This window comes from Centruroides sculpturatus, unplaced genomic scaffold (genome assembly GCF_000671375.1).
Source record: "Centruroides sculpturatus isolate CEXI.00-Female unplaced genomic scaffold, Cexi_2.0 scaffold21, whole genome shotgun sequence".
Lineage (NCBI taxonomy): Eukaryota > Metazoa > Arthropoda > Arachnida > Scorpiones > Buthidae > Centruroides > Centruroides sculpturatus.
The window spans coordinates 147953-173741 of NW_019384490.1; the positions used below are offsets into that span (position 1 = coordinate 147953).

The 25789-nt window shown below is 30.6% G+C and overlaps 1 protein-coding gene across 3 annotated transcripts in view; it reads right to left on the reverse strand.

Moving 5' to 3' along the window:
• The window catches only part of LOC111621744 (WD repeat and FYVE domain-containing protein 3-like), a 169344-nt gene that overhangs the window by 9041 nt on the left and 134514 nt on the right, over positions 1–25789 (reverse strand). For all 3 annotated transcript variants that reach the window (XM_023363972.1, XM_023363971.1, XM_023363973.1), the window contains 2 exons: positions 17310–17450; positions 2406–2618 (listed from right to left, as the gene is read on the reverse strand). In XM_023363972.1, coding sequence (XP_023219740.1) covers positions 2406–2618; positions 17310–17450 — 354 coding nt within the window. The remainder of the gene's footprint in view (positions 1–2405; positions 2619–17309; positions 17451–25789) is intronic.

The following is a 25789-nucleotide window of genomic DNA, read 5'->3' on the forward strand; positions in this document are numbered from 1 at the left end:
ACATCTTTTGCCCATAGTTTAGTATATTAATAGTATGTAATTAGTATATTAGTATATCACTATTAACCAACTTCGCGTTGAATTTTCATCTATGTTAAGCCTAACAAATTTTTTTAAAAATAATAATCGTCACTATTGTATCGTTAAAAAATATTTCAAAATTATTTTATTGCTCACAAAATAAACAACCATTCATAATTAGAAAATTAAGTCTTGTTTAAATACTGGCCTCCCTTCAATGGTCGAGTCGGTGTTGCCAGCTAAAACACACAAAAATTTAACAAAAATATTAAAGTAGCCAAGACATAGCCAAATATTGTAGCGCCACATCACTAGCGGACATTTGAAATTTGCCGACTACAACGGTCGGTTAACTGATGTGACGGTTAATCGGGGGTCAGATAATCGATGCTCTACTGTATTTAAATAGCATAATATTGCTTTTAATATTCTTACATCATTGTTTTTACTTATTTTGTAAATGAGGCATATAAATCTAGAAAATAAGAGAGAATTTTATTTGTTTGAGACATAGTTGTATCTGTGTGAGTCCTTTTTCAACATTTGTGTTTGAATTTGCAGTGTCATTGAATTTAGTCTTCTTTCCTCTCAACTTTTCTTTGGGAAATTTATTTTTCTTTTTACTTGTATACTTTCCTATGAATCTATTCCATTGTATTTTATAGAATAGAATAGACAAGCATCTACAAATTTCTTTTGAATAACCATAAAAGTTTATTTTAGCAAAGGAATTTAATGTCACTGCCTACAGACCAATCCCCACTGAAAACACAACACATTTAACTTCATATTTTGTTATTTTCATTTCAGAAATAGCATATTAATAAAAAATTTATTTATTAAAAATACAAGATCTAAGTTATGATATCTAACTTGGCTTAAATTGTCTGTGGTATCATTACTATTTAATCAGTTACTGTCCTGTCACCTGAATACTGGTAATTCACTTTATTGCTTCCATCATAAAACCTAAACATGAATGAATATTTTCAAAGCACTTAAAAATTCTTATTACTTTCCATCTGCTTTCAACATTTCTTTGAAATATAATTATTGTCTCTTGAAATATATCACTTTCATAAAAGCATATATATTAGTTTTCATACATATTTGATGTTTTAACATAACCTGAACACTGCAAGTTATATCAACTATTAATAGTTGAAATTGAGAATTAGTAAAGCCTCTTCTATGTGGCTTTTAGAATTAAGTTTGTTCTCAAAATTTGATGAGCAAATTTTGATAAAACTTTGCCATTTCACATTAATTTCAATGGAAAAGCCAAAAATGCAATAAAAAATAGGAGTCCATGACTTTGTTTTTGAGATACAGCAGGGTCAAAGTAACAATGTCTACACTCCTTGACATGATTGAGCATGCCTAATGGAATTTAATGAGTTGAAATAAAAAACTGCACTGCAAGTACTGAATGGAAAATGGACACCAAAAACAAACAAAACACAAGAACAAAGCAATTGACACCAAGTGACTGTAAGGATATCTTACACTCCCAGTCTGTATCTGGAAAATGTCAGGATTGCCTCTGTAGCTGACAAGTGTAAGGACTGCCTTTTCGTTTGGTCATAAACTGTTTTCTTCTGATCTCACACACACAACCATATGTATGTCAGTGCTTGGGTTAGATGGAGTGAAAGATAATTTATATGCCATAATACTAATTTAAAAATTGTTAATTAAAAAAACATAATGCTCTCCCTCAATTCTATTGTCATAAAACAGTCATGCTGTGTCCCTAGTTAATCTTGTAATACTATGTATTTAATTTAAACAAATTAAATATAAACCAAATAGAATTTTTTAAAAATTATCTTTAAAAAGAAGCATTTTGAATTACAGGTATGTGCTGCATAACAACAGAAGTGCTATAAGTTTATAATGGAATTAAAAAATTTGTAGTTGCCAGTACTCTTTCTATATTTAGATATGTTTACAAACATAGATACTTATCACTGTGCTACAAATAGCTTATATAAGCTTATAAGAAGTAGACTAAATTGTATAAACTTGTCAAAGTACACTCTATGATGTTGGCTTAATGGCATATTTTTCAAAATATATCACCATTGTTAAGTAGCACATACTTGTAGTTAATGTTCACTAACAAAGATTTTTCAATTGTAAGATTAATTAAACAATAATAAAAAGTTTTTGATATTATTATGTATTGTTTATATTATATAAAATTTTCCTTTACTTGTTATAAATTATTTAATAAAGATTTTTTCAACATTTCAATTTAATATTAAAATGCTCCACTCATAACACTTTTAAAATATTTTATTTTATAAAATATGAAAAGTATTATCTATTGAATCATAATTATTTTCTACCAAAAATTTAATAATTTACATAATTTACTTTACCTGTACATCTTCTACTGGTGAATTAACTTCACTATTATGCTCGGAATGAGATAAAAAAACTGGAAATAATGTAGAACCAAGGGCACTCAAAATATCTGAAGACATACAAATCAGCATAAAATCTGGTCGATTATGATACAGATACATTAAAAATTGAAGTAGTGTCACTGGATAGTCTTGTAAAGGTGAAGGCTCGGTTTTGTTTGTGTTTACCTACACAAATTAAAAATTTTTTACATTATTTTACTAAAAGCTTAAAGAATTTTGTATAAAATTTCACAAATCTTGGATTTAAATGAGAAGCAAAAACAACCAACTACAAGTTTTTAAAGTATACAAGAAGTTCTAAAAATTTCTGGTCCTAAATTCAAAAATTAAAATTTGTTAAAATGTGATAAATCAAATAAACAAAGTTACACTTGACACCTTGTCCAACCTTCTAGAACAGTGTTTCCCAACGTGGGGCCCATGCCCCACAAGGGGGCAATTCGATTGTTAAGGGGGGCAATTTAAAAATGAGTTGTTGACCTTTTTTTTTTTTTTAGGCATCAGAATTTTTCATTGAGCTATTCGGACTTGAGTAGCTAATATTGGAAGATTAATCGCGGGCCACATAAATTCATTAGACAGGCCGTATGTTGGTCATGCCTAGTATAGCCACTGTATATGTTAAGGGGGCGTGAGAATTTTAGAAAGGCTTAGGTGGGGCATAGCACAAAAAAGGTTGGGAAACACTGTTCTAGAACAAACAAAGTACAATCTCATCCTACCTTAATTTGTAGGCTTCTGAAAGGGTGACAGAGCTATCTTGTCAAATATGCACATTTACATATTAACAATTATTAAAAATTTATAAAAAATTTTACATTTTATGAAATTTTAATTTTTAAAGATTATTAATACATAAATGTACATATCTGGTGGAATCTGTCATCTTTTCAGAACTAAGATCGGACAAGGTTTTTGCTTTGTTTGTATCAAATGATTATCAACTACATAATTATGTTTATTTAGTTTGTTAGATTTTACAAAGACAGTAAAAGATAAAATTATAAAAAAAAACCCCACAAAAAAATCAGAGATAAATTTGATATAATTTATGAGATTATAATAATGTATCATTCAGATATAAAGCTTTCAGAAAGCTAATAATAATGACTGAATTGTAAGTGAATTAAATATGGTTAATTACAAAATATAAAATATTAGCAATTACACTGAGAATCACTCAACTGCAACTGTGCACATCAAGGAAATTGATGATTAAATAATTTGTACTTCAGATAGCTGTCACATTTATGGTAACATTGATACTAAAATTTCATGCAAATAACCCACAACAGCATAAACCACTCACTTCCAGAGCAGCTATTGAAAGCATAACACTAACTGGTATGCAATTTAGAAGAAACTATATCAAACAATAAAACATTGTTTTTCTATTAAACTTCATTGTAAATTTAATCATAAAATAAACCCATCAAAAAATTACAGTACCAAGAAGAACCTTCTTAGATCTCGTGTCAAAATTACAAATGCTTACTTATTGGCAAAATTACTTTTTATCATATTGTGTCATTTCTATTTTATTTATCAAATAATAAATGTTAATATAAATGTTATATTATTTTTAATCTAACTTTTTTTAATATTCAATAACATGATTTGAAAATACATTGCTCAGTTCTTGTTTTCCATGGAGAACTCTAAGCTGAATTCAGATAAACATTTGTGAATGAAAACAAAAGCAGAATGCAAAAAATGATTTATTTTCATATTCTCATACAGCAAACTTTGCTTTTTTTTTTTTTTTTTTACAAAAAATAGAACATCAAAATGAGTACTAATATGCCAATGACAACAAATATCATTTAAACAAGATGACAGCTGATAAAAGAAAACATTTTTATATGTCATGCTTTATTTATGACAAAGAAAATTTCAAAATGAATAATAATACTAAAATTAATTAAAAAGTATATTCTTTATAGCTGCTGTGTTTAAAACTCTCTTATGTTCAGAAATCCATTCTTCCAATTAATTAGTAGGAATCACTAGTGGAAAAGTTCAACATATTAAAATGTAACCACAATTCACAAAATATAAATTTACAAGAAAGGAGGTCACAATCAACACAATATTTGTTTCTCTTTCTGTTTTATTCCCCAGTGATTCACATTTTGTATGAACTAAGCTTAAAATTAAGACAAAATATAATTTTAACATTAATATTTGATAAATAAAACAAAAAGTGAAGCAATGTGATTAAAAAAAATTGTCCTTTGGCAGCTAACTCATTCAAATGAATGATGTGCTCCTTATATGGTAAAGCCCTGATGGATTGTAATAGTCAGATCATCCAATAGAATACTGAAATTCTGTTTTGTTCAACCAATTACTGTTTAGAAAATGTTACATGAAAATTTATTTTTCTATTCTCTTCTAATTCAAAAGTTGTTAAATAATACTTAAAATTTTGCACAAATCTTTCTACACTAAAGAGTTTAAAAAATAAAGCAATAAACCAAAACTGTAATGACATATTCTTGAATTTTGGCATTGTTAGTAAAATGGAAGGAAAGTAATTCTGTTGTGCATAAACAAAATAAAATTTTGTACAGTTAAGTCGTTTTAAATGTATAGGTAACCCCCGTATAACATGGCACTTCTATAGCACGGATTCATTCTAACACGGTTTGAGAATTGGGAACATCCCCATATAACACAGTGCTTTTATAGCACGGGCTCACTCTAACACAGTTCAGGAATTGGGTAAAACCCTTGTACAACATGAAATGTAATAAAGGGTGCGTTCTTTTATATCCCTGCGTGAGCATTCTAATTTTTTTTGTGGCTACTCTGAATGCTCTTTCAACAAATAATCCATTTAATGGTTAAATTTTACAATTGAAACCCTTTTGCCTCTAAAAGCTCATATTTTAGAATTATAGATTCTTCCATCAAAATACTATCGATAGTGCAAGCGCCACCATGTTTCTTTCTTTCACCGTTGTTCTAAATGCCTACAAACAGCAGCGCAGCCCCATTGTAGTGGAGACGCAGAGCAACCGCTATTAACAAACAACCCAAAAACTGTTACCAGTTGATGATGCTCATGCTGAGATCATCATATAGAATGAAAAATCCTCTGGTAAATGTGAGAGTAGCCAAGGGTATAAGGTAATTACTTATATCACTTACTGGCGCACGATCGTGTGATCGGCTCTCTAAACTTTTTATAGGAAGGCACTGTATCAAAATTGATCTGAACGGCGAAGTTCAGATACTCATCAGGATTCCGTGACACCAGTTAATCAACTTTTTATACGCGGATTAACACGCGTATGCGATCTGATTCGGACACCCAATTAAGAGACATTCATATAAAATAAAACATGAGTATAGTTTAATAAATCTCAAAGAAACGAATACAAATAACCAAATACAACGACTATACTACAAGCTATAGGCTCCGGCTTATATTTAAGCTAAGGCGCGTTCGAGAGAGAGAGCTCACAAAATTGATTCTAGACATACGACCTGTTTAATTGTCGTCTTCGTTTCTGTAGATATAGGACACCTCGCAGATAAAGTTCATATTACTTCGTATGGGAGATCAATTCGTGCACCAATATAAAAATATCACTTCTTCTAAGTGTAGACTCGGGACTTAGTCTATCGTGCTCCGTTATGGGCGTTGGCCATCAGGAGGAAACGTATGTGGAGTCTGGACACTTTCAAATCGGTCGGAGGACTCCCCGAATTATGACTAATTTCTCCTTTTATTTCCAAACTTCGTCCAATCATCGTATAGTAACTCTTTCGTGAGAACGGATGAGAGGGGGATGAATGAGGGGTAACCATTTCCCATCGGAGCGAGATTTTTAACCAGATATGGGAAAAACAGCGGATGTTCTCCTCGATGAAAGGAAATAACATTTGTCATCTAGTTTTTCCCACGTCTAAAACAATATTTTTCTCACCAAAACGAAGTATTATTTGGTGACATTATTTAAGCATATTTAATAAAAATTATTAAATGAGGCCTAGGGCCTTCCGGATCTCACATAAAATATTTACTTAATTAAATAATAAATAAGTATTTTACCCATAAAAAAAATGAATAATAAATTCGATTTAAAGAAAGATTTAACAGTATGCTTTTTAATTTTTGGAAGCTAACCCTCCTTTTTGCACTAGTTCTTTGTTTTCTATAACACAAATTCGCATAACACGGCAATTTTTTGGAATGTAACTCCCATGTTATATGGGGGTTACCTGTATATAATTCTTTTTAGTTGTCAGAATTCACTTTATAATGATGAAAACACCAATAAGTTTGTAGCTTATGAAAGCAACAATTCATAATATTTTTCAAAAACTGGACAATTTAAACTACTCACAAAAAAACCTTTTATTCCAACCAGCAGAAGTTTAATTTTTTATGTAAATTTGGACAGATATTTTAGACCTAATTATAAGCCTGCTTCCAGTTTCCAATTTTTCATTCTATTTTGGAATTTGCTGTAGATTGCTAAATTTACATGAAAAATTAAACTCATGCCTGTTGGAATAAGAGGTATTTTGGTGAGTATAGCAACAATTATTGCATCACATGTTTTAACTACCAGAGTTCTCTGAAATAACATTATTATATACATGAGAAATAATTATAAAAATTTATCAGCTCTCAAGATAAAAATTCAAAAAAGAGTGTCTAATAATATCAATTACAGCATGGATTGAACATACAACAAAGTAAAAAACTAAAAGTGAAGTAAGCTTATGTGCATATTTAGTGATTTTGGAAAAAATTGCAATGGAAGAAAAATTTGTCTGCAGCACATAAAAGTGACTTTAGACAAAGGAAAAGCTGTTTGACAAATTCATAATTGCAATTTAAAATAGTCATATAACACACTCATTGTATAACTTGCATCTGCTTTCATATTACATTTTAAACACAGCTTATTCATGGTCAGTTAGTGAATTATCCACACAAAATTATGGTAATCGATTTAATAATTAATTTAAATGGAATAATTTAAATAAATTTAGATATATTCAAAATCTAAGCTGAATGGTGATCAAGAAAGAACAAGTCCATTGAATCTTTGTGATTTCTTGTTGGGTATGCAGGCTTTGAGGAACCTTGGATTGGAGAAGTTTGTTCACATCTTTTGCCCACTGCATATCTCCATAATTGCATTGTGGAGACATGCAAGAAGACCAAACACCACTTCACTTAGTTTTTCACTGCAATAGGTACAATCACATTAGGGATAGTTTAATGAGAGCTGCTACTCTTAAAGGGTACAACTGGCCTTGCAATCCACACCAACTCATTCACATGCGTACTGTGTATGTACCTCATCTACTCATATTCATATCCCTTAGTGGGGTTCTTGAGAGCACTCACTCCGGGGGCACAGATGGCAATTAGCTTTCCCTTGCTTTGTTTCAACTGTCAGTATATAGCTGCCTTTTAACTTTGTATTTTAATTCTTATTTTCTGTCTCCTTTTTCAGTCTAAATTCTGTTAGTCCTAGTTGTAAGTTAGATTAGGAACTCTTAGCTTGGTTTCCTGTTAGGTTATGATAGCTTAGATTAAATTTGATTAGGGTTTGTTAGCTTTAGTCGTCTGGTTAGGTTTATCCTAGGTTATGGTAGGTTAGTTTAGTTAGTGAGTAAGTTAACGTTTAAAAAATAAAAGTAAATAAAAAAATAAAAAATAATAAAAATAAAAATAAAAAAGTAAACAAATAAAATTTTGGGGTCTTGCTCGTTTGTCTCTGTCGGTCTATTCATCTCATCTAGTTTGTCATTGTGTTTGTTTGTTTTTCACGCTGTCTGTCTAGCTGTTAAGTAGTATTAAGATTCACAATTGCATTCAGTTTTATTAGTATTAAGTAAATATAAGTCTTCCTACTAATAATCACTTGACACTAACTTCTATACTTAGCTATTTATGGCAACACTCAATTATTGGTGTTTGCTACACTCAGGTTTTCTTTTAGATCCTTCAGGGGACTACGGCCTTGCAGCCTAAAAACTGCGCACCAACATCAAACATAGAGGGTACTGTAGCCATATGTATGCCATTCAGAGGAATCCTACCTTTCTCTACTGTCTATCTCCTCTCCCTCCTTCTTCCCCTCCCCTTTCCCTCTTTTCTGCCTCTTGTGTATGGCCAATGTCTTTCTTGTATGTATGTATGTATATCTCCACACACATTTCTTAAACATCTATAAGTATTTGTGATGATCTCATTTTCTGTCAAATGATTAAATGATTTAGAGTAATTTTGAAGCAACAGTAAAGATAAAGCTTCAAAAACATTTACTAATAGTTGTTAATTAATCCCTACAAAGTTTTATATATTATATATATAGTTTTAAAATTTTAAATTATTCAGATATTTCATTTGAGAACTGTTTAGTATTTACCATTATTTTAAATAGATAACATGATTTTAAGTAGACATTTAAGTTATCTTTGTTTGAAAGTCAAAATGAAAGAGGGTATAGATTATCTCTAAATTTTAACTTATAGTTATGAACTTGTCAAACAGTAATTTCTTTTACCTAAATGCTAATACCAAGAGTCTTTAAAAAATTCTCTACATGTTGTAGAAATTCATGTCTTCAAAATTTTTCCTGAAACCACAGAAGACATCATACAAATGCCTTCCTTTTAACTCTTGCCCTTTCACTTTTTATGCATTAATCCATAATGCACTTTCTATGCACCCAAAAATACAAATTATTTGAAAAAATTTTATTTTAATTCAACTTGTTCAATGAAAAACCAAAATAACTAGCTTCTAACACCAAATGGCAGACTGCCAGATAGCCAAGGAGGTAAAATTATCAGCCCATCACTCTGGAGAACCTGGGTTCATATCTGGACAGGTCAAAAATCTTCAAGAATTTTTCAGAGGTGGTCTGCTCTGGATATGTCAGGCCCTGTCCATCACCACCAACTGCCCCACTGTGCCCCTAACCCACAATGAATGTGATAAAAGACCTTAGTATCCACAGGATAGAGAGAGTAAGAAAAAAAAGGCATAGAATAACTACTCTGTATTAAAAAAAATCAAAAGTAAAGCAAAAATACAATCAGACTGCTAAACTTCGAAATAAATTTTTTCTGACTGTCACTACACATGTTCAAATAAGTCATAAAAACCAGCCAAATCTTAAATTTACTTGAATGTGTATAACAACTTTAAATGCAAATTCTAAGATTTTTTTTTTAAAAGAGCACTTTTCTAGAAAAGGAAGTATGAATATTTTTCTTAAAATTAAAATCAAATAGAGATTCTTAAAAAAGTGAATTTATCAAAATTTGTTATATCAAAATTATGTAAAAAATACATTTGGTGTTGAGACAAGTGTTGAAAATACATTTTGTATTTTCAACACTTGTCTCATGAACTTCAACAGTTTCCATTTCACTTATTTTATAATTATACCTATAAAGAACTGCTAATGAAATATAAAACAATAAACAATGTTTTAATCTTTCAGACAGTACTTTGTAAATTATACCTTGTTCTTTCAGTGGTCACTATGAAAACATGGAATATATGGTGAGGTAATTATACAAAAGTTTTATTTCTATTTGAGTAATTTTCTGCAGAATATATTCCAGTACAAGTTATACACTGCCACAGATTATCCATACATAAAATTTTATTCCTAATACAAAAATTACATTACCAAAAAAATTCCTATAAGTGTCAATTAATCTATAACTTCTTTTTTCTGTGATCATCTCAAAGGACTAATATAAATGACGAACACATACTTTTGAAGAACTAAAGGCCAACAGGGAAACTGAAACTCTTCATGTTATAGATACAACACTATACAAAGCATCTGCAAACATGATGAAAAGATCAAACTGAATTAAGCATTGAAGAAAAGCAAAGATTGTGGCTTTATAATAGACAAGATTGACAAGCACATTGTTTCACCATCCAACTGCTTTCATAACCATGTTAAAAATCTCTTGTTAATAAAACAAGTAGCATAATTTTATTTTGTTATTGTGGATATTATTAATATGCATTGCAGAGTTAAAGAATCTTGTATTTTAACCTATAGTAGGATGCATGTAATCTCTTCACCTTTTTGATTTTTGAATTAATGTCTAACTTAACTAATGAGTATTTCAAATGACAAATTCAAATTAATTTGCTGTTACTCCATCTATAATTTTTTTATGTTTAATTGTTTCTAATGAATGTAGCTGTAAAAGAGAATTGTTTTGTATCTAGTGCAGAATAATTCTCTTGTAGAGAATCATTTGTGTGAATTAACTTGTGGATCTAGTGGTATCCATAGATATAAAGGACTGACTGTATTTTCAAAATTAGTTAGCCAAATTCTAGCCTTATCATTTATTAGTATTAATATAATTCTAAATAATAGTACTCTGTTCTGCAGTTCAACAGAAAAATATCAGTCAATATTATAGTATGCCATAATAGTTTTTTTTTTTTTTTTTGTGAATTAAACTGTTCTATATGAAAGATTTCGGGATGAAATTTGAAAATTGCAGACCTTTACATTCCCACCATCATCTGTGTGTCCCTCTATCATTCAAAATCCTGAGAATGGAGTTAGACAGATAAAAATCAAAACCAAATAAGGAAAACTTATGGAATGGAGATCTCAATTAACTACATACAAACTTCTAGTCTAGACCAGAAGTTGTGATTTTTAAATTAAATGATTAGAAAATTGTGACAATACCACAATAAATAATTGCTAGTTATATATATATTCTATGTCTATACCTGAGCTCTTTGCAAACCACTTTTTATAACTGTGAAACTGAATTGTGAGCTGTGCGAAACATTTGATGCAATGCTAAAATACTTTGTCAGTCTGCAAAAGCTTATAATGATCAATCCCTTAGTAAACAGAATTATTTTTTAACTTTTCAAATTTTTTTAAGCATGTATGATTCTAGTAAAGATCAAATTTTTTTCTTTTATCCTATGAAAAAATTTTAAACTAAATTCAAATCTTTCTACCTGATTACAATTGTTTTGCACATTGAATTTAACATTTTATCTTTCAAAACTTTTGTAACATTTTCAAAACTTTTGTAACAAAACAATTTGTAATTTTCTTATATCTTTCATTTTCCAAGTGAAAGATATAAGAAAATTATTTTTCTTATCATTTGATAAATCTTCACACAGCATATTGTATTTTGCAGTTGTAGCACTTCGTGACTATTTCCTTTTTTTTCGTTTCGGGTTTCTTTTTTTTTTTTCGCCCCTTTCGTTTTATTTCGCGTTACCACTCTTCCATGGGTAACTGTGTATCGGCAGCCAGATTGGCTGGTCGAGGATCACGTGCGGTATTTCCGGTTTACAAGATATATAAGGGGTGACCCACGTTGTGTAAAGGATTTTCGTTCCTGGGATGCCTGGCTCGACCGAAGTGGAAGAAAGAAGAGGATTGGCGTCGGAGTGCTGAAGAGAGAACAAAGGAAAGGATTGGTGCCGAAATAGGAACTGTGCGGTCATAGACTCTAACTCCCTCATATAACGGAAGATTGAAGGAAGACTCGTCAGCACGGAGTGTTTCTTCAATCTTCCGTTATATGAGGGAGTTAGAGTCTATGACCGCACAGTTCCTATTTCGGCACCAATCCTTTCCTTTGTTCTCTCTTCAGCACTCCGACGCCAATCCTCTTCTTTCTTCCACTTCGGTCGAGCCAGGCATCCCAGGAACGAAAATCCTTTACACAACGTGGGTCACCCCTTATATATCTTGTAAACCGGAAATACCGCACGTGATCCTCGACCAGCCAATCTGGCTGCCGATACACAGTTACCCATGGAAGAGTGGTAACGCGAAATAAAACGAAAGGGGCGAAAAAAAAAAAGAAACCCGAAACGAAAAAAAAGGAAATAGTCACGAAGTGCTACACAGTATACTTTAGTTAATATTAAGTTGAGCTATAGCACTAGAATTTATTTTCATGAATGTAAGTAAACTGAAACTGAAAATGATTATAAAAATTATATCATGATATAATTTTATTCATGTTGTATTCATGAATACAACATTGGCAAAATTCACTGGCTAATGTTATTTCTGTGACAGATGATATTTTTTACAAGTTAAATATGCCAATTTTGTTGGATGCATGCCCAAATTCAAAAAGTGACCAAATTGAATAATTATGATTATGCTGCTGCAATAATAAGAACTTAAAAGTTTATATTTCAAATTTAGGACAACAAGGAAAATTATTTGATTACATAGTAATTATGAAAATAATTCAATAAAGCTTTAACTAAAAATTATTTTTTCATTTCTTCCCCTGTCATTTTTGACAGGTTACAACTAAAAATATATTACATAACAAGATAGAAGTTTACTCAGTAACAATTCAGCCAGTTAACATAATGATGTTATGTTAACTGGCTGAATATAATTGTAATGAAGCACAATGAATTGTATTGCAACAAGCAAAAACAAAAAATAATAAACAAGTAAAATGGCAAGAATGATTTTTGGGACAAGACTATGTCTCAGAGACTCAGGGCTCGACATGATCATTCAAACTTCACGAGGCATTTTTGGTGAAATTAACCTATCCAATGTTGAAATTTCTGTCCATTGCATGTCACCTCAGGTTGAATTTTTGTCAATGCCTAACAAAACTTTCCTGTTTTTGAAAAAAAATAATCGTGGCTATTATATCATCCAAAATTTTTTTATTTTGCACAAACAAAATATATTAATAAATGTAAACACAAAAAGAAAAATTATATTTTGAAAGTTACTTTTAATATAAAATTATAACAACTAGCACCATCTGGTTTCAAAAATGTTCCGGTGCTGAAACAAGATATCTTGGGTCAATCAGTCAAGGTCAGCAGGTTGTGAACAGAGAGATAAACGAGTTTTTCAAAGATTCATTTGTCAAAATTCGATTTTGCAATATCTGCATTTCCAACTTCCCAATGATATACACATGCACAAATCTCGCACTAGTGCCTGTTTGTAGAAAGAGTGTTGCCATTTTGTATTTTATTTTGACTTGGTTCTTGATCCCCTGACTACCTACAAGTCTGGTTTTTTTATGTGTGCATGATTTGGGCACCAAATAATATGCCAAATATCAACTCCTGACATGTCTCCCTTATACCTATAACATATGTACCCATAACAGCACCATGATTTTATAAACAAGATAGTGTCTTCTCAATAATATCTATAACAAAAACATTTCAATTAAAAACAGTTTTGCAATAAATTCACATATTGGCAACATAGCAATAAACAATATTATAAATAAACAGACATAACTGGTGATATAATCATTATCTTTTTCAATATATTAAAAATAGTCTATTGACAAAAACAATTTACAGCAGCATTTCTCAAAGTGGGCGATAACGCCCCCTTGTGGGCGCTGGAGGCTTTCAGGGGGACAGTAGAAGGCTCAAAGAGAATTGGGGGGCGTTAAGGAAATATAGAGGGGCGACGGCAGACAAATTCTATATATAAAAATTCGACGGAATATATATAAAATGTCAACATTTTATATATTTTTTATTGAAAGTCACAACTTGAATATTTCTGACACATTGACTTTTATTTTAGCACAGCATTTCTCAAAGTAAGCAATAACGCCCCCTTCTGGCGCGATGAATAGATCTATGATAGAGGCAGGGTATTGAACGGTGACCAAAGGCAAAATTGGGGCTGATAAGAGGAAACATTGCATTTAATGGTTTCCAGATGATGAGAACAATGTACAGTAAGGGCACAAAGTGTGAGATTCATAGAAAAGTTTTCCTAAGAATATTTAATCCTTTTCTCACACAAGAGAAAATGGGTTAGGGGGCGTTGGGTATAACTTTATGGAACAAAGGGGGCGGTGGATCGAAAAAGTTTGAGAATCACTGATTTACAGTGATGTAGAGTAATTTTGACAAAAGATAATATGGCACTTAATATGCAAAGATCATAATACAATCTGCTGAGATTAATACAAAACAGAACTATTAATTAAAGAAAAATAAATATGCTAGAGAAGGTAAATATTAATGTGGCTAGATAATATTAAAGATTTAATAGACTAAAAAGGAAGGTCAGGCTATCATGAGATGCATTCCAGAACATGAAAATAAATAAAAAGATGACTATTTTTATGGACTTTGTCTTAAACTTTAGTTTTAATTAATAAAAAGTTTACTCCTAAGAAGTAGAGTGATTAATTTGTTAAAACAGTAGCGACCAGGAAATTCGACTCTCGATAACTCAGCATTCTATAAAACTCATTGTCATTCATAAAAAAAAAAAAAAAAAAAAGTAATCTAATTTTTACCTCTATATAACTTAACACTAGGTGAACTAAGTTATTGTTCTTCACTGACGCCTGATGACACTTCATAATAGCATCAATTCCACATGTTAACAAAGCATATAACTCTTTCTGCCAAGGTGCCACTGCAAAATGCCACGAGGCAAATGTAACTAACTAAAAATTAGCCACTGAATAGCCATTATTTTTTTAAATTAAAATTTAACTAAAAATAGAAATTGTCATTATTGGTATATAGATAATACTTATATGTATTTGCACATATAATACCTTTACAAAACTTTCACTATTTGAACTAGCATCATCGCTATGCCATAAAACTTGTCATTTTTGGTAACTTTCACTTTCTCAATCTGCATTAAGTTGAGTTTGCAAGACTCTACTGTACCATAAGTCAGACTTAACAATGCCATCCCCATGCAGGCCCATGCACAGAGATTTAAAAAAGTGGTGTTTAAAAAAACACCATTATTTTTTATAACACACTTCATTAATTTTTACAACATAAGTATAGAGGAACACACTAAGAAGGAACTAAATGAATAAAAAATAAATATAAGTTATATAAAATTCTGTATTATTAACATAATAGCATTTTTCTGTTTGAAATGAAATTCATCCACAACCTTCTGACTAGAGATGTTAATATTTCTCTGGATGTTTAACAAACAAAATCTTATACAAAACTTAAAAGTCAATCCTTGAATGCATCAATAAAAATAAATTCTTAGTAGAAGTGATAATGTGGTAAACAAGAATCAGAGATTTCAGTGGAAACCTCATCTTCCAAGCACTGGACATTTGTGAAGGACATGAAGCATTTCTTAGTGTAAGGAAACTTACATTTACAGCAGGTACTTTTAAGATTAATCAATCATTCTTCTGGCATAGAATTTTTAAGATATGTGTTTAGTTGGTTTAGGCTGGAGAATGATCTTTTTGCTGTCACTATAGTAACAGGCAAAACATTAAACATAAATTTTTTTATACAAAATTGACATAAGTTTTTTATAAGATTTGACAGCTGACTTCATTAAAGTTTGTCTACTTAGTGAATCTAGATTCACTAAGTAGACAAACTTTAATGAAGCCAACTGTTAAGTTAATCTAAAAATGGTATAAACACTTTCATGGCAATATTCTTCTGGTAACTCAACTTCAAATGTTTATTTGCTGTTGCTGCTTCTTATTTAATCTTGGAACACTGAGAATGATGTGATCCTCCAAAAGAGATTTTGCTTTCTCAGATATATTGTGGAACACTTCACTGAATGTCTCAAGTACTTTTAGTTTCTTTATGGAAGTAGTACAGCTTTAGGCAGGTGGAGGTCTTTTTGCTGAAGAGATACATTCAGAGATGATAAGATAGCAGAAGGATTTGGCAAAAAATTTGAAATTGGCAATATTAAACAGTATTTATTAGGTGAAAAGTTTCAGCTGCAACTTTTGTCTTTGCAACTGAAAATCTTTTCTAAAGTTATTATCACATCAAAGCTTGCAATAAATTGACACAGATTGATGTTCAATCTATCTAGTTAGACAGTACTTTTTCAAATTTTTAGTGCTTTGCCTCAGAGTACAATTCAGTTATGGCTTCTAGCAGAATAGCGTATCATTTGGAAAAATTGCAAAAAGTTATACATGAATTCAATGGTTTTAAAGAAATTTCTGACAACTGAAATGTTGCCAACTAAACTTACAGCAAGATTAAGACTAAGAGAAGCATAATGAATGTAAAAAGCTAGTAGGTAGTCTGTTTGAATGTAAGATTGAGCTTCATGCATTTTTCACTCATAGTCACTGCTCCATTATATTCTTGGCCATACAGAAAATGTTTTATCAATTTCTCTTGAAAATATTTGATTGCAATTGAAATCAATTTTTACTCTTATGTAGTCCTCTTTTACAAGTACAAAGCTCTATAAAATCTTGAATCATACATTTGTCATATTCTTTTTCTATATAATGGAATTTTCCTCTAAATCAAAAATATCTGATGTTTTGTCAACTAGTAATGAGAAAGCTATAAATTTATTAATAATTTCTACCATCATTTTTCAAGTTTTTTTTTTTTGTGAAAGAAATGACTTCATTTTGAATTTTATTGTTTGTATGGCATTTTTTGATGAGGTTGCCAACTGATTTTTAATAGGCCATCTGTTGTAATTTGAAATTGGAGAAGAGCCCAGAACTCACTATCATTTATAGCAGATACTTCAGGTGTCATTTGACCACTTTCCTTTGTGTCTCTTGAGGTTAAAATGGAACCTTGCTGTCCATAAAATTTTACTACAATGTAATAATAAATCATAATAAAGTCAACAAAATTCACAGTTACATTAGAGTTACTGAACAACAACAATAATATTTTTTAAAACAAATTCTTATGAAAACTTAAATGCCATTTTAAAATATTTTAAATGATTTTCTTTTTTTAATAGACTCACTTATTGGCTCTACTAAATAAGTTTTATAAAAAGTCTTTAGTTTTCTTGGGGGTTAAAAAAAATTAAATACAAATTAACTAATAATAAGTATACATACCTGATTTAATAATGTGCGCACCATTGATAACAAAACTACAGCAGCCTCAGGACACAGTTCTCCTTTTATTGCAGTTGTTGCATTTGTTACTTGACCTGTAGGGCCTCCAAACAGATAAGACCAAATAGAATCTAATGATAACTAAATAAATAAATAAGAATTAAATTGAATTTTAATACTATATAAAAAGATAATAAAATAAAATCATTTAAACTAATAATAAATTTATTTAAATAATCTTTATTTTATAATTTAATAAATTGGGTAATATAATAAATAATAAATATAATTTAATAAATAGTTTTCCTAATAAGGAGTTACTTTATACAAATTATATAGAGTAATTATTTATTGTTATTTTTAAATGTACTGTAATATTATTTTCTAAGAAGATTTTATAAATATCATCACTTTGTTTTGATATTTGGAAGCTCCAATTTAATAATATACAAATCAACAGATTCAGTCAAAAAGCTTTTATTAACAGGTAAAATATTTGAGACAACAGACTCATCCTCAGAATTATACCAAACCTACTATTTGGTTCTAATGTTGGCAATGCTGCTTAATAGGGAAGCACCTTCTTTATCTCTCATTAAGCATATTCATTAAATCCACAGTTACTACAAAAATTAACATAAATATTCACAGAAAAGCATGCATAGAATTCCCATACATGTATAAAAATCAGTATTATTTTACAATTATAAAAAGAAATGCAAATTTATGCAAAACATGAAGTGCTATAAATACAACTGACTAGCAAGTAAAATATCATCATTGGTTTTGTTCTCTGACCATTAATTAAAGATAGTGTTTTAATGCTTTTGTAGGATGTAGTATTATGGAACTATTTTATGAAAGGCAAGATTATTGGTAGGTTAGAAGCAGGCCAGTTGAAGATAGAGGTATCAAGATGATTTGATGTGCTACAAAGCATCATGATATCCAAACTTTTTGACAAGGTATTACATTACAATTTGCAAGCAGTGGTATTAATCTTGGAACACTGTGAATGATGTGATCCTCCATAAGAGATTTTGCTTTCTCAGATATATTGCAGAACACTTCACTAAATGTCTCAAGTACTTTTAGTTTCTTTATGGAAGTAGTACAGCTTTAGGCAGGTGGAGATCTTTTTGCTGAAGAGATACATTCAGAGATGATAAGATAGCAGAAGGATTTGGCTCAACAAACATAACAGAATTTTACATTTTTTCAATAAATACCATTCAATAATGATATTTATTGAATGGAAGAAGATGGAAGAATATTTAGGGACACAAATATATCCACTGTATGCATTAACCAGCAAAATCACAGGACATGAATCCAATTGAACACATTTAGGATGGTCTAGGGAGGAAGGTTACATCCTATAAGCCCCTGCCAAGAATTCTTTGGGAGCTCCACTCAGTTCCTCAAAAAAGGACCATTTTGCTGGCAGCATCAATAATATCCTTGTAACCATACAACTGATTGCTGTGCAGCATATGTGCTTGCAACAGACAATTCTATAGAATATTAATCAATCAATAAAAAAAAATACCTGATTTTTTAGTAATGTAATATGCTGTATTATTAGGCTATAATAAGGTTAATTAATAATTAGTTATAAAGTAATTTTATTAGCGGTAGATGGTTAAGTCTCTAGGGAAAATGACTTTAAAACTAATTACATTAACATTCCAGAAAAGTAAACTAAACCAATAATTATTGATACATCCAAACAGATAAAACTGCAACTAAATTGGGCCAAAAAATATGAATACTGGAAGACTGATGACTGGAAGAAGGTAGTTTTCTCAGATGAAAGTTGAATTTGTTTGTGATATAATAAATTGGCACAAAAGTGTGGAGACAATCAGAAAAAAGTTTGATAAAGCATGTCTAGAGTCAAATGTGAAATTTCCACTCAGCATAATAATTTCTGGCTGTATGTCAGCAAGTGGAGTAGACAAAGTTTGCATTTTCAATGATACTGTAAACAATGATGTATATCAAGATATTTTCAATTACTTTTGGATTTCATCTATTGAGGAAATATTTGGAGACAGTGAATGTTTTTTCAAAATGAACAATGTTTTTTGCCACTGAAGCAAAACAATATCAGGACTGGCCACCAAATAGTCCTGATATGAATCCAATTGAAAATTTGTAGTATTTATAGAAGAAAAAATATCTAAAACAAAACCACACAAGGAAGAATTAAAATTGACTACAAACAGATGTTGGGAATGAAATTACACCAAATGAATGTCAATACCTTGTAGATCAAATGCCAAATTGAATTGCAGCTTTAATAAAAGCCATATGTGGTCTTACTAGATTTTAAACAGGTGTGGTCTAATATTTTTGTTGAGGAATTTTGTCAGTCTAAAATTTTTGTCTCACACATGCAAATGATTTAAGTTTTTTCTGATGTTAGAAAGCATTAAAATTCTATTGTGTGAACTTTTTTTCTGTTAAATAAATATTGAATTTTGAGAAAAAAATACAGGAAATTTGTAAAACATAACTGAGAATAGTTATATGCAATCAAAACTACAAAATCAATATTTTTGAAGGATGGTCCAATACTTTTGGCAGTGGGTAGTATATATAAACAGAAATACAAGAGAACAACACAAAAAATATGTTCTAGAAATTCTGAATGTTTTCTAAAAAGAATATTGTGATATTTGTTATCTTCATGCAAAAGAAAATGAGATATAAATAAAATATCATCATAAATTTAAATGTATAAATAAAAAATATTAAAATAGTTTTAAAGAAATGCTTTTTATTCCTCAAAAGTGAAATTGCAACACCATGAAGGAATGTGCATAGCAACATGCACATTGCAGAACCAGTAGAGGTTAGAGACATACAAATGATTAAAGAACAAAGATATGCAACAGACACCTGTTTATTCAGTAATGAATATGGCCACACAGGCAGCTATATTGCAAGGCATACTATCAATAGGACTATTAATGGTTGTCTGAAGTATTCCTTGTCAAGAGGCATCCACTGCAGTGGGCATGTTGTCTAAGGTATGTGATGATGGTCCCCAGTGCACTTCATGTCAGATGAGGTTCCACAGGACAGAGATCTGGTGAGGCTGCTGGCCAAGGAAGAATGTGAATTCTGTTCAGGCTGGTGAAAGTTTACCATGCAATGTACAGTTTGGCATTATCTTGCTGTCATTCCATGTCATCGCAAAACCACAGACTCCACAATTCATGTTACATACGTGTCCACTGTCAGAGTACCAGAAATGTACACCAGGGCTGATCAAACATGATGTCTGGTGTGGCGGCCAATGTGATGCTTGGCGAAAAGGGCTGGCAGGCAGCATTCCTTGGAATACTACCATACCAAAGCCATCATTCCTCCACATACAGAAGTGGGATTCATTCATAAACAATACCTTGTACCATTCAGTGGTCCATTTGCAATGACAATAACACCATGCTAGGCGTGCAGCCCTGTGTCAAGCATTTAATGACACCCCTGTTGCTGGATGCAGTGCATTCAGCCTGACTTCATGCAAGCTGTCGCAAATGGTTTGTGTGGACCTAGATGAACCTGTTGATGACAACAGGTGGCTTCAGATGATGTCACATGCCATGCCAAATGAGTCATGTCAGGCCATTTAGCAAATCTATTGGTCTATGCACTCTGTTATGAATCAGTATCAACCACTCCCTCTTCAGCGTGTTCACATATGTTCCTGCATCCATTGTGTCAACATCACTAGAAGGTACTCACATTGTGCCCAATTACACATGGAAACTGTGCACATTGACAAACTGAGGTCATGCAGTTCCAGGATACAGTCTTGTTCCACAGCCATTAATTGATGATATTCAGCTCACTGTCACTGTTGTCTCTGAGACATTTTCTACACTTCTAAAGTTTGGCTGCCATGAACTGTCACATTTAATGTCCAAGCTGGCTGCTGATCATTATAGGCTGAAACTAAGTACTACATAACCCAATGTGTACAAAAAATTTAATCATCTTCATATCTCTGTCACTTCTACCAGTTCTGCAATTTGCATGTGGCTATGCATATTCCTTCATGGTGTTGCAATTTCACTTTTAAGGACTGTAAATGCACAGAAAAGTAAAAAAATTTTCTTCAGCTTTCATAGTTTTCTTGATTTTATGCAACCAAAAAGAAAAGTGTTGGGCACTCATGTCAAATCAATAAAAATTTATAGAAAATGTAACTAAAAATATTTCTAAACATAAATGCCCCTCATTTTTATTTTTGGTTGCAGAGTACCAAAAATACTGAAGCAACAAGCTGAAGAAAATTTATTTTTTATTTTTTAGTGCATTTATGTGAAAAAATATTTCTTTAGAACTTTCTTAACAGTTTTTATTTTTATATATGTAACAATAAAATATTGAAATTCTTATTGTTTTATCATTTAATTGTAAAATTGGGGAAAAATTGTCACAAGATATTTTTATAACCACTGAAAATAGGTTGTTTTTGGATGAATAAACCAAAATGTTATGTCCTTCAAATCTGATGCTCACCTACGTCCAAGAATTACTCAAAAACAATTAATTCTCAGATATTTCATTTAAATGCATTTTGGATTGGGATTCTTGCCAATCCTTCTGCAGTAAAGGTAAACTCTGCAACAGAGCATACACCACAGTAACCATTACTGTGACTGATTTTGAATAGTCCAAAATATCAGTGTAGGCTCTGTCGCAGAGTTTACTTTTACTGCAGAAGGATTGGCAAGCATCCCAATCCAAAATGCATTTAAATGAAATATCTGAGAATTAATTGTCTTCTGAGTAATTCTTGAAGTCAGGTGAATGTCGGATTTGAAAGACATAACAATTCAGTTTATTTGTCCAAATAAAGAAAGCGGTTATAAAAGTGACTTATTATAATTGGCAAATATTGCTAACTTTAGCTTCGTATTGAGTTACAAGGTTTTTTTTTTTGTACACAGTACAACTAAAAAGGATAAGGTCTGTGTATGCAATCTATTATCAGATATTTACAAATTTTAAGTTTTTGCTAATTGCTAAAATTGTTTGAAAACTAAAAAAATGCATTGTCATCAGAAATACATATGTATGCAAAGTTTCAACTATATTGGATATGGGAAGTGTGTAATAATTGAATTACTTTATCTGGATAGACAGACAAACAGCGTAAGTTAATAAGAAGCATATAATGAAATATTTCAAAAGTAAAAGTAATAGAAGTGTTTTTAGATCAATGTAAAATGATGTATAAATGTAAAATTTATAAGCAGTATTCCATTCTTCTTATATTAGAATGTTAACATTTAAAATTGCATAAATTATTTCGAATTCAAAGTTTAATATTCTAAAACGAGTTTACAAAAAACATTTGAATAATTTTTATAACTGAAATAACAAAGATATTTTGATAATTGAATACATGAGTGGATGAAAGTTTTGAGTGAATTGACATTCAAATTTTCCAGTGTAAATATATCCTTGAAACAGGATATTGCAGAGAGTACAATATTATGGTGTCATTTAATTCCAAGATATTTAATGATGGTATGTGAAAAACAGATACATTACACCTTCCTTCATGCAGGACAAGAGATTTGAATGACTGTAACATAACACCTTCATTCACTCATGTCTTCAATAACAAAACATTAAATATAAGCTTAAAAATAAGTTTTAAATAAATCAATGATATAAAATTTATATTATATTACTATGATATTACTAATTTATATTACTATGATATTTTATATCATATTACTATGATATAAAATATTATAAGAACTGTTAACTGTTAAATATTATAAATATTGTAAGAACATTAACTAGTTTCAGTTTGAATCTTCTAGTTTATATGTTAAACCTGATGCAGGCCAATGAAACAGAATTAAACTCTTTTTTTATCCTATAGTTTATTTTCCATAAACTATTTCTTACTCTTCAAAGCACACAGATGTCAACAACATAATTTTTTATACAGATGACAAAAAATGCAATGCATTAAAAATAAAATAAAATTAGTAGTAATAAATTTAAGTAAATTAAAACACATTTCTAACAACCTAATTAATAAACACAAATACAATGAAGTGTCAAAAACCCAAATTCAGCTGTCAAAAAATGGATAATAATTTACACATATATTTGAAAATCTAGATGGGGGTCTGGCCCTAATTAGTCTGAATTTTTTATACTTCTTTGTATATAAAGCTTTACAGTGATTATTTTGAACAATATTAAAAGTTTTTCATTCTAATATAGGATTTCACATAGATTTAGAATTTAATTTTCAAATTTTATAAGAAAACTTACTCCTAATAAAACAGTATCAACACTTAAACTAAATACAACAACATAATTTTAGTTTTGATTTATAATAGGAGTTTAAAATCAAAATATTCTAAAAAATTTTTCATTAATTTATTTTTAGAAATCTGAAGAATTCTTCTAAAGCAGGGGTGTCCAACCCATGGCCCGTGGGCCACATGCAGCCCAAGACAAGTTCCAATGCGGCCCAATAAACGTGTAAACTGTGGCCAACCTGGCAACACTTACCGTGCCCTTAGTCTTCAGTCTTTGTCTCCCGGACAGTCTGTCTGACCACGTGTACGACACTTCCGGCACTCTGTACAGTATTTGAGCGCTTAATAAATTTGTTTTATTAATTGAAATCTGCAATTATTTGATCAAGACCCCAAAGTGGTGACCCGAACGTGATCACAAGAACTTATTTACCCAATTTTGTAAGTATTTATATTATATATTTCCGTCATAAGCAAGAGCGAAGACTCCGTCGAGGTAGCACGTGTATCGGTGAAAATTCCACCCTTTTGGAGAAAGAACGTTAGAGTATGGTTCACACAGGTGGAATCACAATTCGCTGTCTCTAATATCACGACAGAAGTTACGAAATACCATCATGTACTAGGATCGCTTGACTGTGAAATAGCCGAATTGGTCGCCGATCTAATATCCCAACCGTTGACGAGCANCTCCCGGACAGTCTGTCTGACCACGTGTACGACACTGCCGGCACTCTGTACAGTATTCGAGCGCTTAATAAATTTGTTTTATTAATTGAAATCTGCAATTATTTGATCAAGACCCCAAAGCCCCAAAAACAAAACAGAAAAATGTTTAAATTCTTTTGTTATTTATTTATTTCAACGGCATAAACTCAAAATTTTCACAAAGCCGTAAACCTTTATTCATATTTTATTTTTGAGTGGAAAGGAAATATTTTCAAATACTTGGAAATGTGTGAATGAAGAAGGATTATTAAATAAAGATGGAGTTGTGACTTAAAGGATTATAGACCCAAATTTGGGAAAGGAGGGAAAGGACAAAAGATAAAAAGTAGTGAGAAAGGTTAGATCTTCTGTTATGCAAATATTGACCCTTAATTTTCCAACCTTTCTCACTTCTTTATCTTTTGTCCTTTCTCTCCTTTCCCTGCATTTGGGTTTATAATCCTTTGAGTCACAACTCCAGCTTTATTTAGTATTCCTTCCAGCGTTGCAAGATTTGGCTACATTGCGCCAAATGTGGCTACTTTTTTTAGTTTGAGGTAAAAAATATAATTTGGCGCATTGGCTACTTTTTGGGCTACATATTATTTGTAAATANCCTTTGAGTCACAACTCCAGCTTTATTTAGTATTCCTTCCAGCGTTGCAAGATTTGGCTACATTGCGCCAAATGTGGCTACTTTTTTTAGTTTGAGGTAAAAAATATAATTTGGCGCATTGGCTACTTTTTGGGCTACATATTATTTGTAAATATATTAGTTGAATAAAAATGCACTTTAAAATAGTGTTTCATCGCTTTTTATTAATTAAAGACCAAATTAAACAAATATTTGTGTTTTTCAAATAAATTTTCGTTTGTCTCTTTTATAATAAATGGATTTATCTATTTCTAAGTAAAAATTGAAAGTGTCTGTAGAAGTAATTTTTTAAAATATACTTTTTCGTGATGAAGTTCTAATACTTATTATTATAATCTAGACATATTAATCCTTAAATATACTTGTATATTGGACCACAAGTATATATTATATATAGTTGTGGCCCAAAACTCCCAGACTTCTTTCAATGCAGCCCAGAGAAACAAAAAGATTGGACACCCCTGTTCTAAAGGTTGCATTTGTTGCAATAAAAATTTATATATCTCAGTTAGATTGCATTTTATTTAATACTACTGTTGCTAACAAATCTTCTTTTTGTAATATTCCTTAGAAATCTTAAAACAAAAACTGTGAAATTTGTGAAGTTTGCAAAATTTATTTAATATTTGTAAGCTGGCAAAGCTAATTAATCTAAGTGCCAAGAAATATTGTTTTTGAAAAAAACTGTTTGTCCATGGCAAATAGAGCAAATGTTTATTTCCACAAGTATGTAGCTCTTCAAAAACATGTAAGGCAACTGTTCAAGTAAGAGTTTTTGTTTAAATACAGTAGAAAACAATCAGAAATAAGACAAA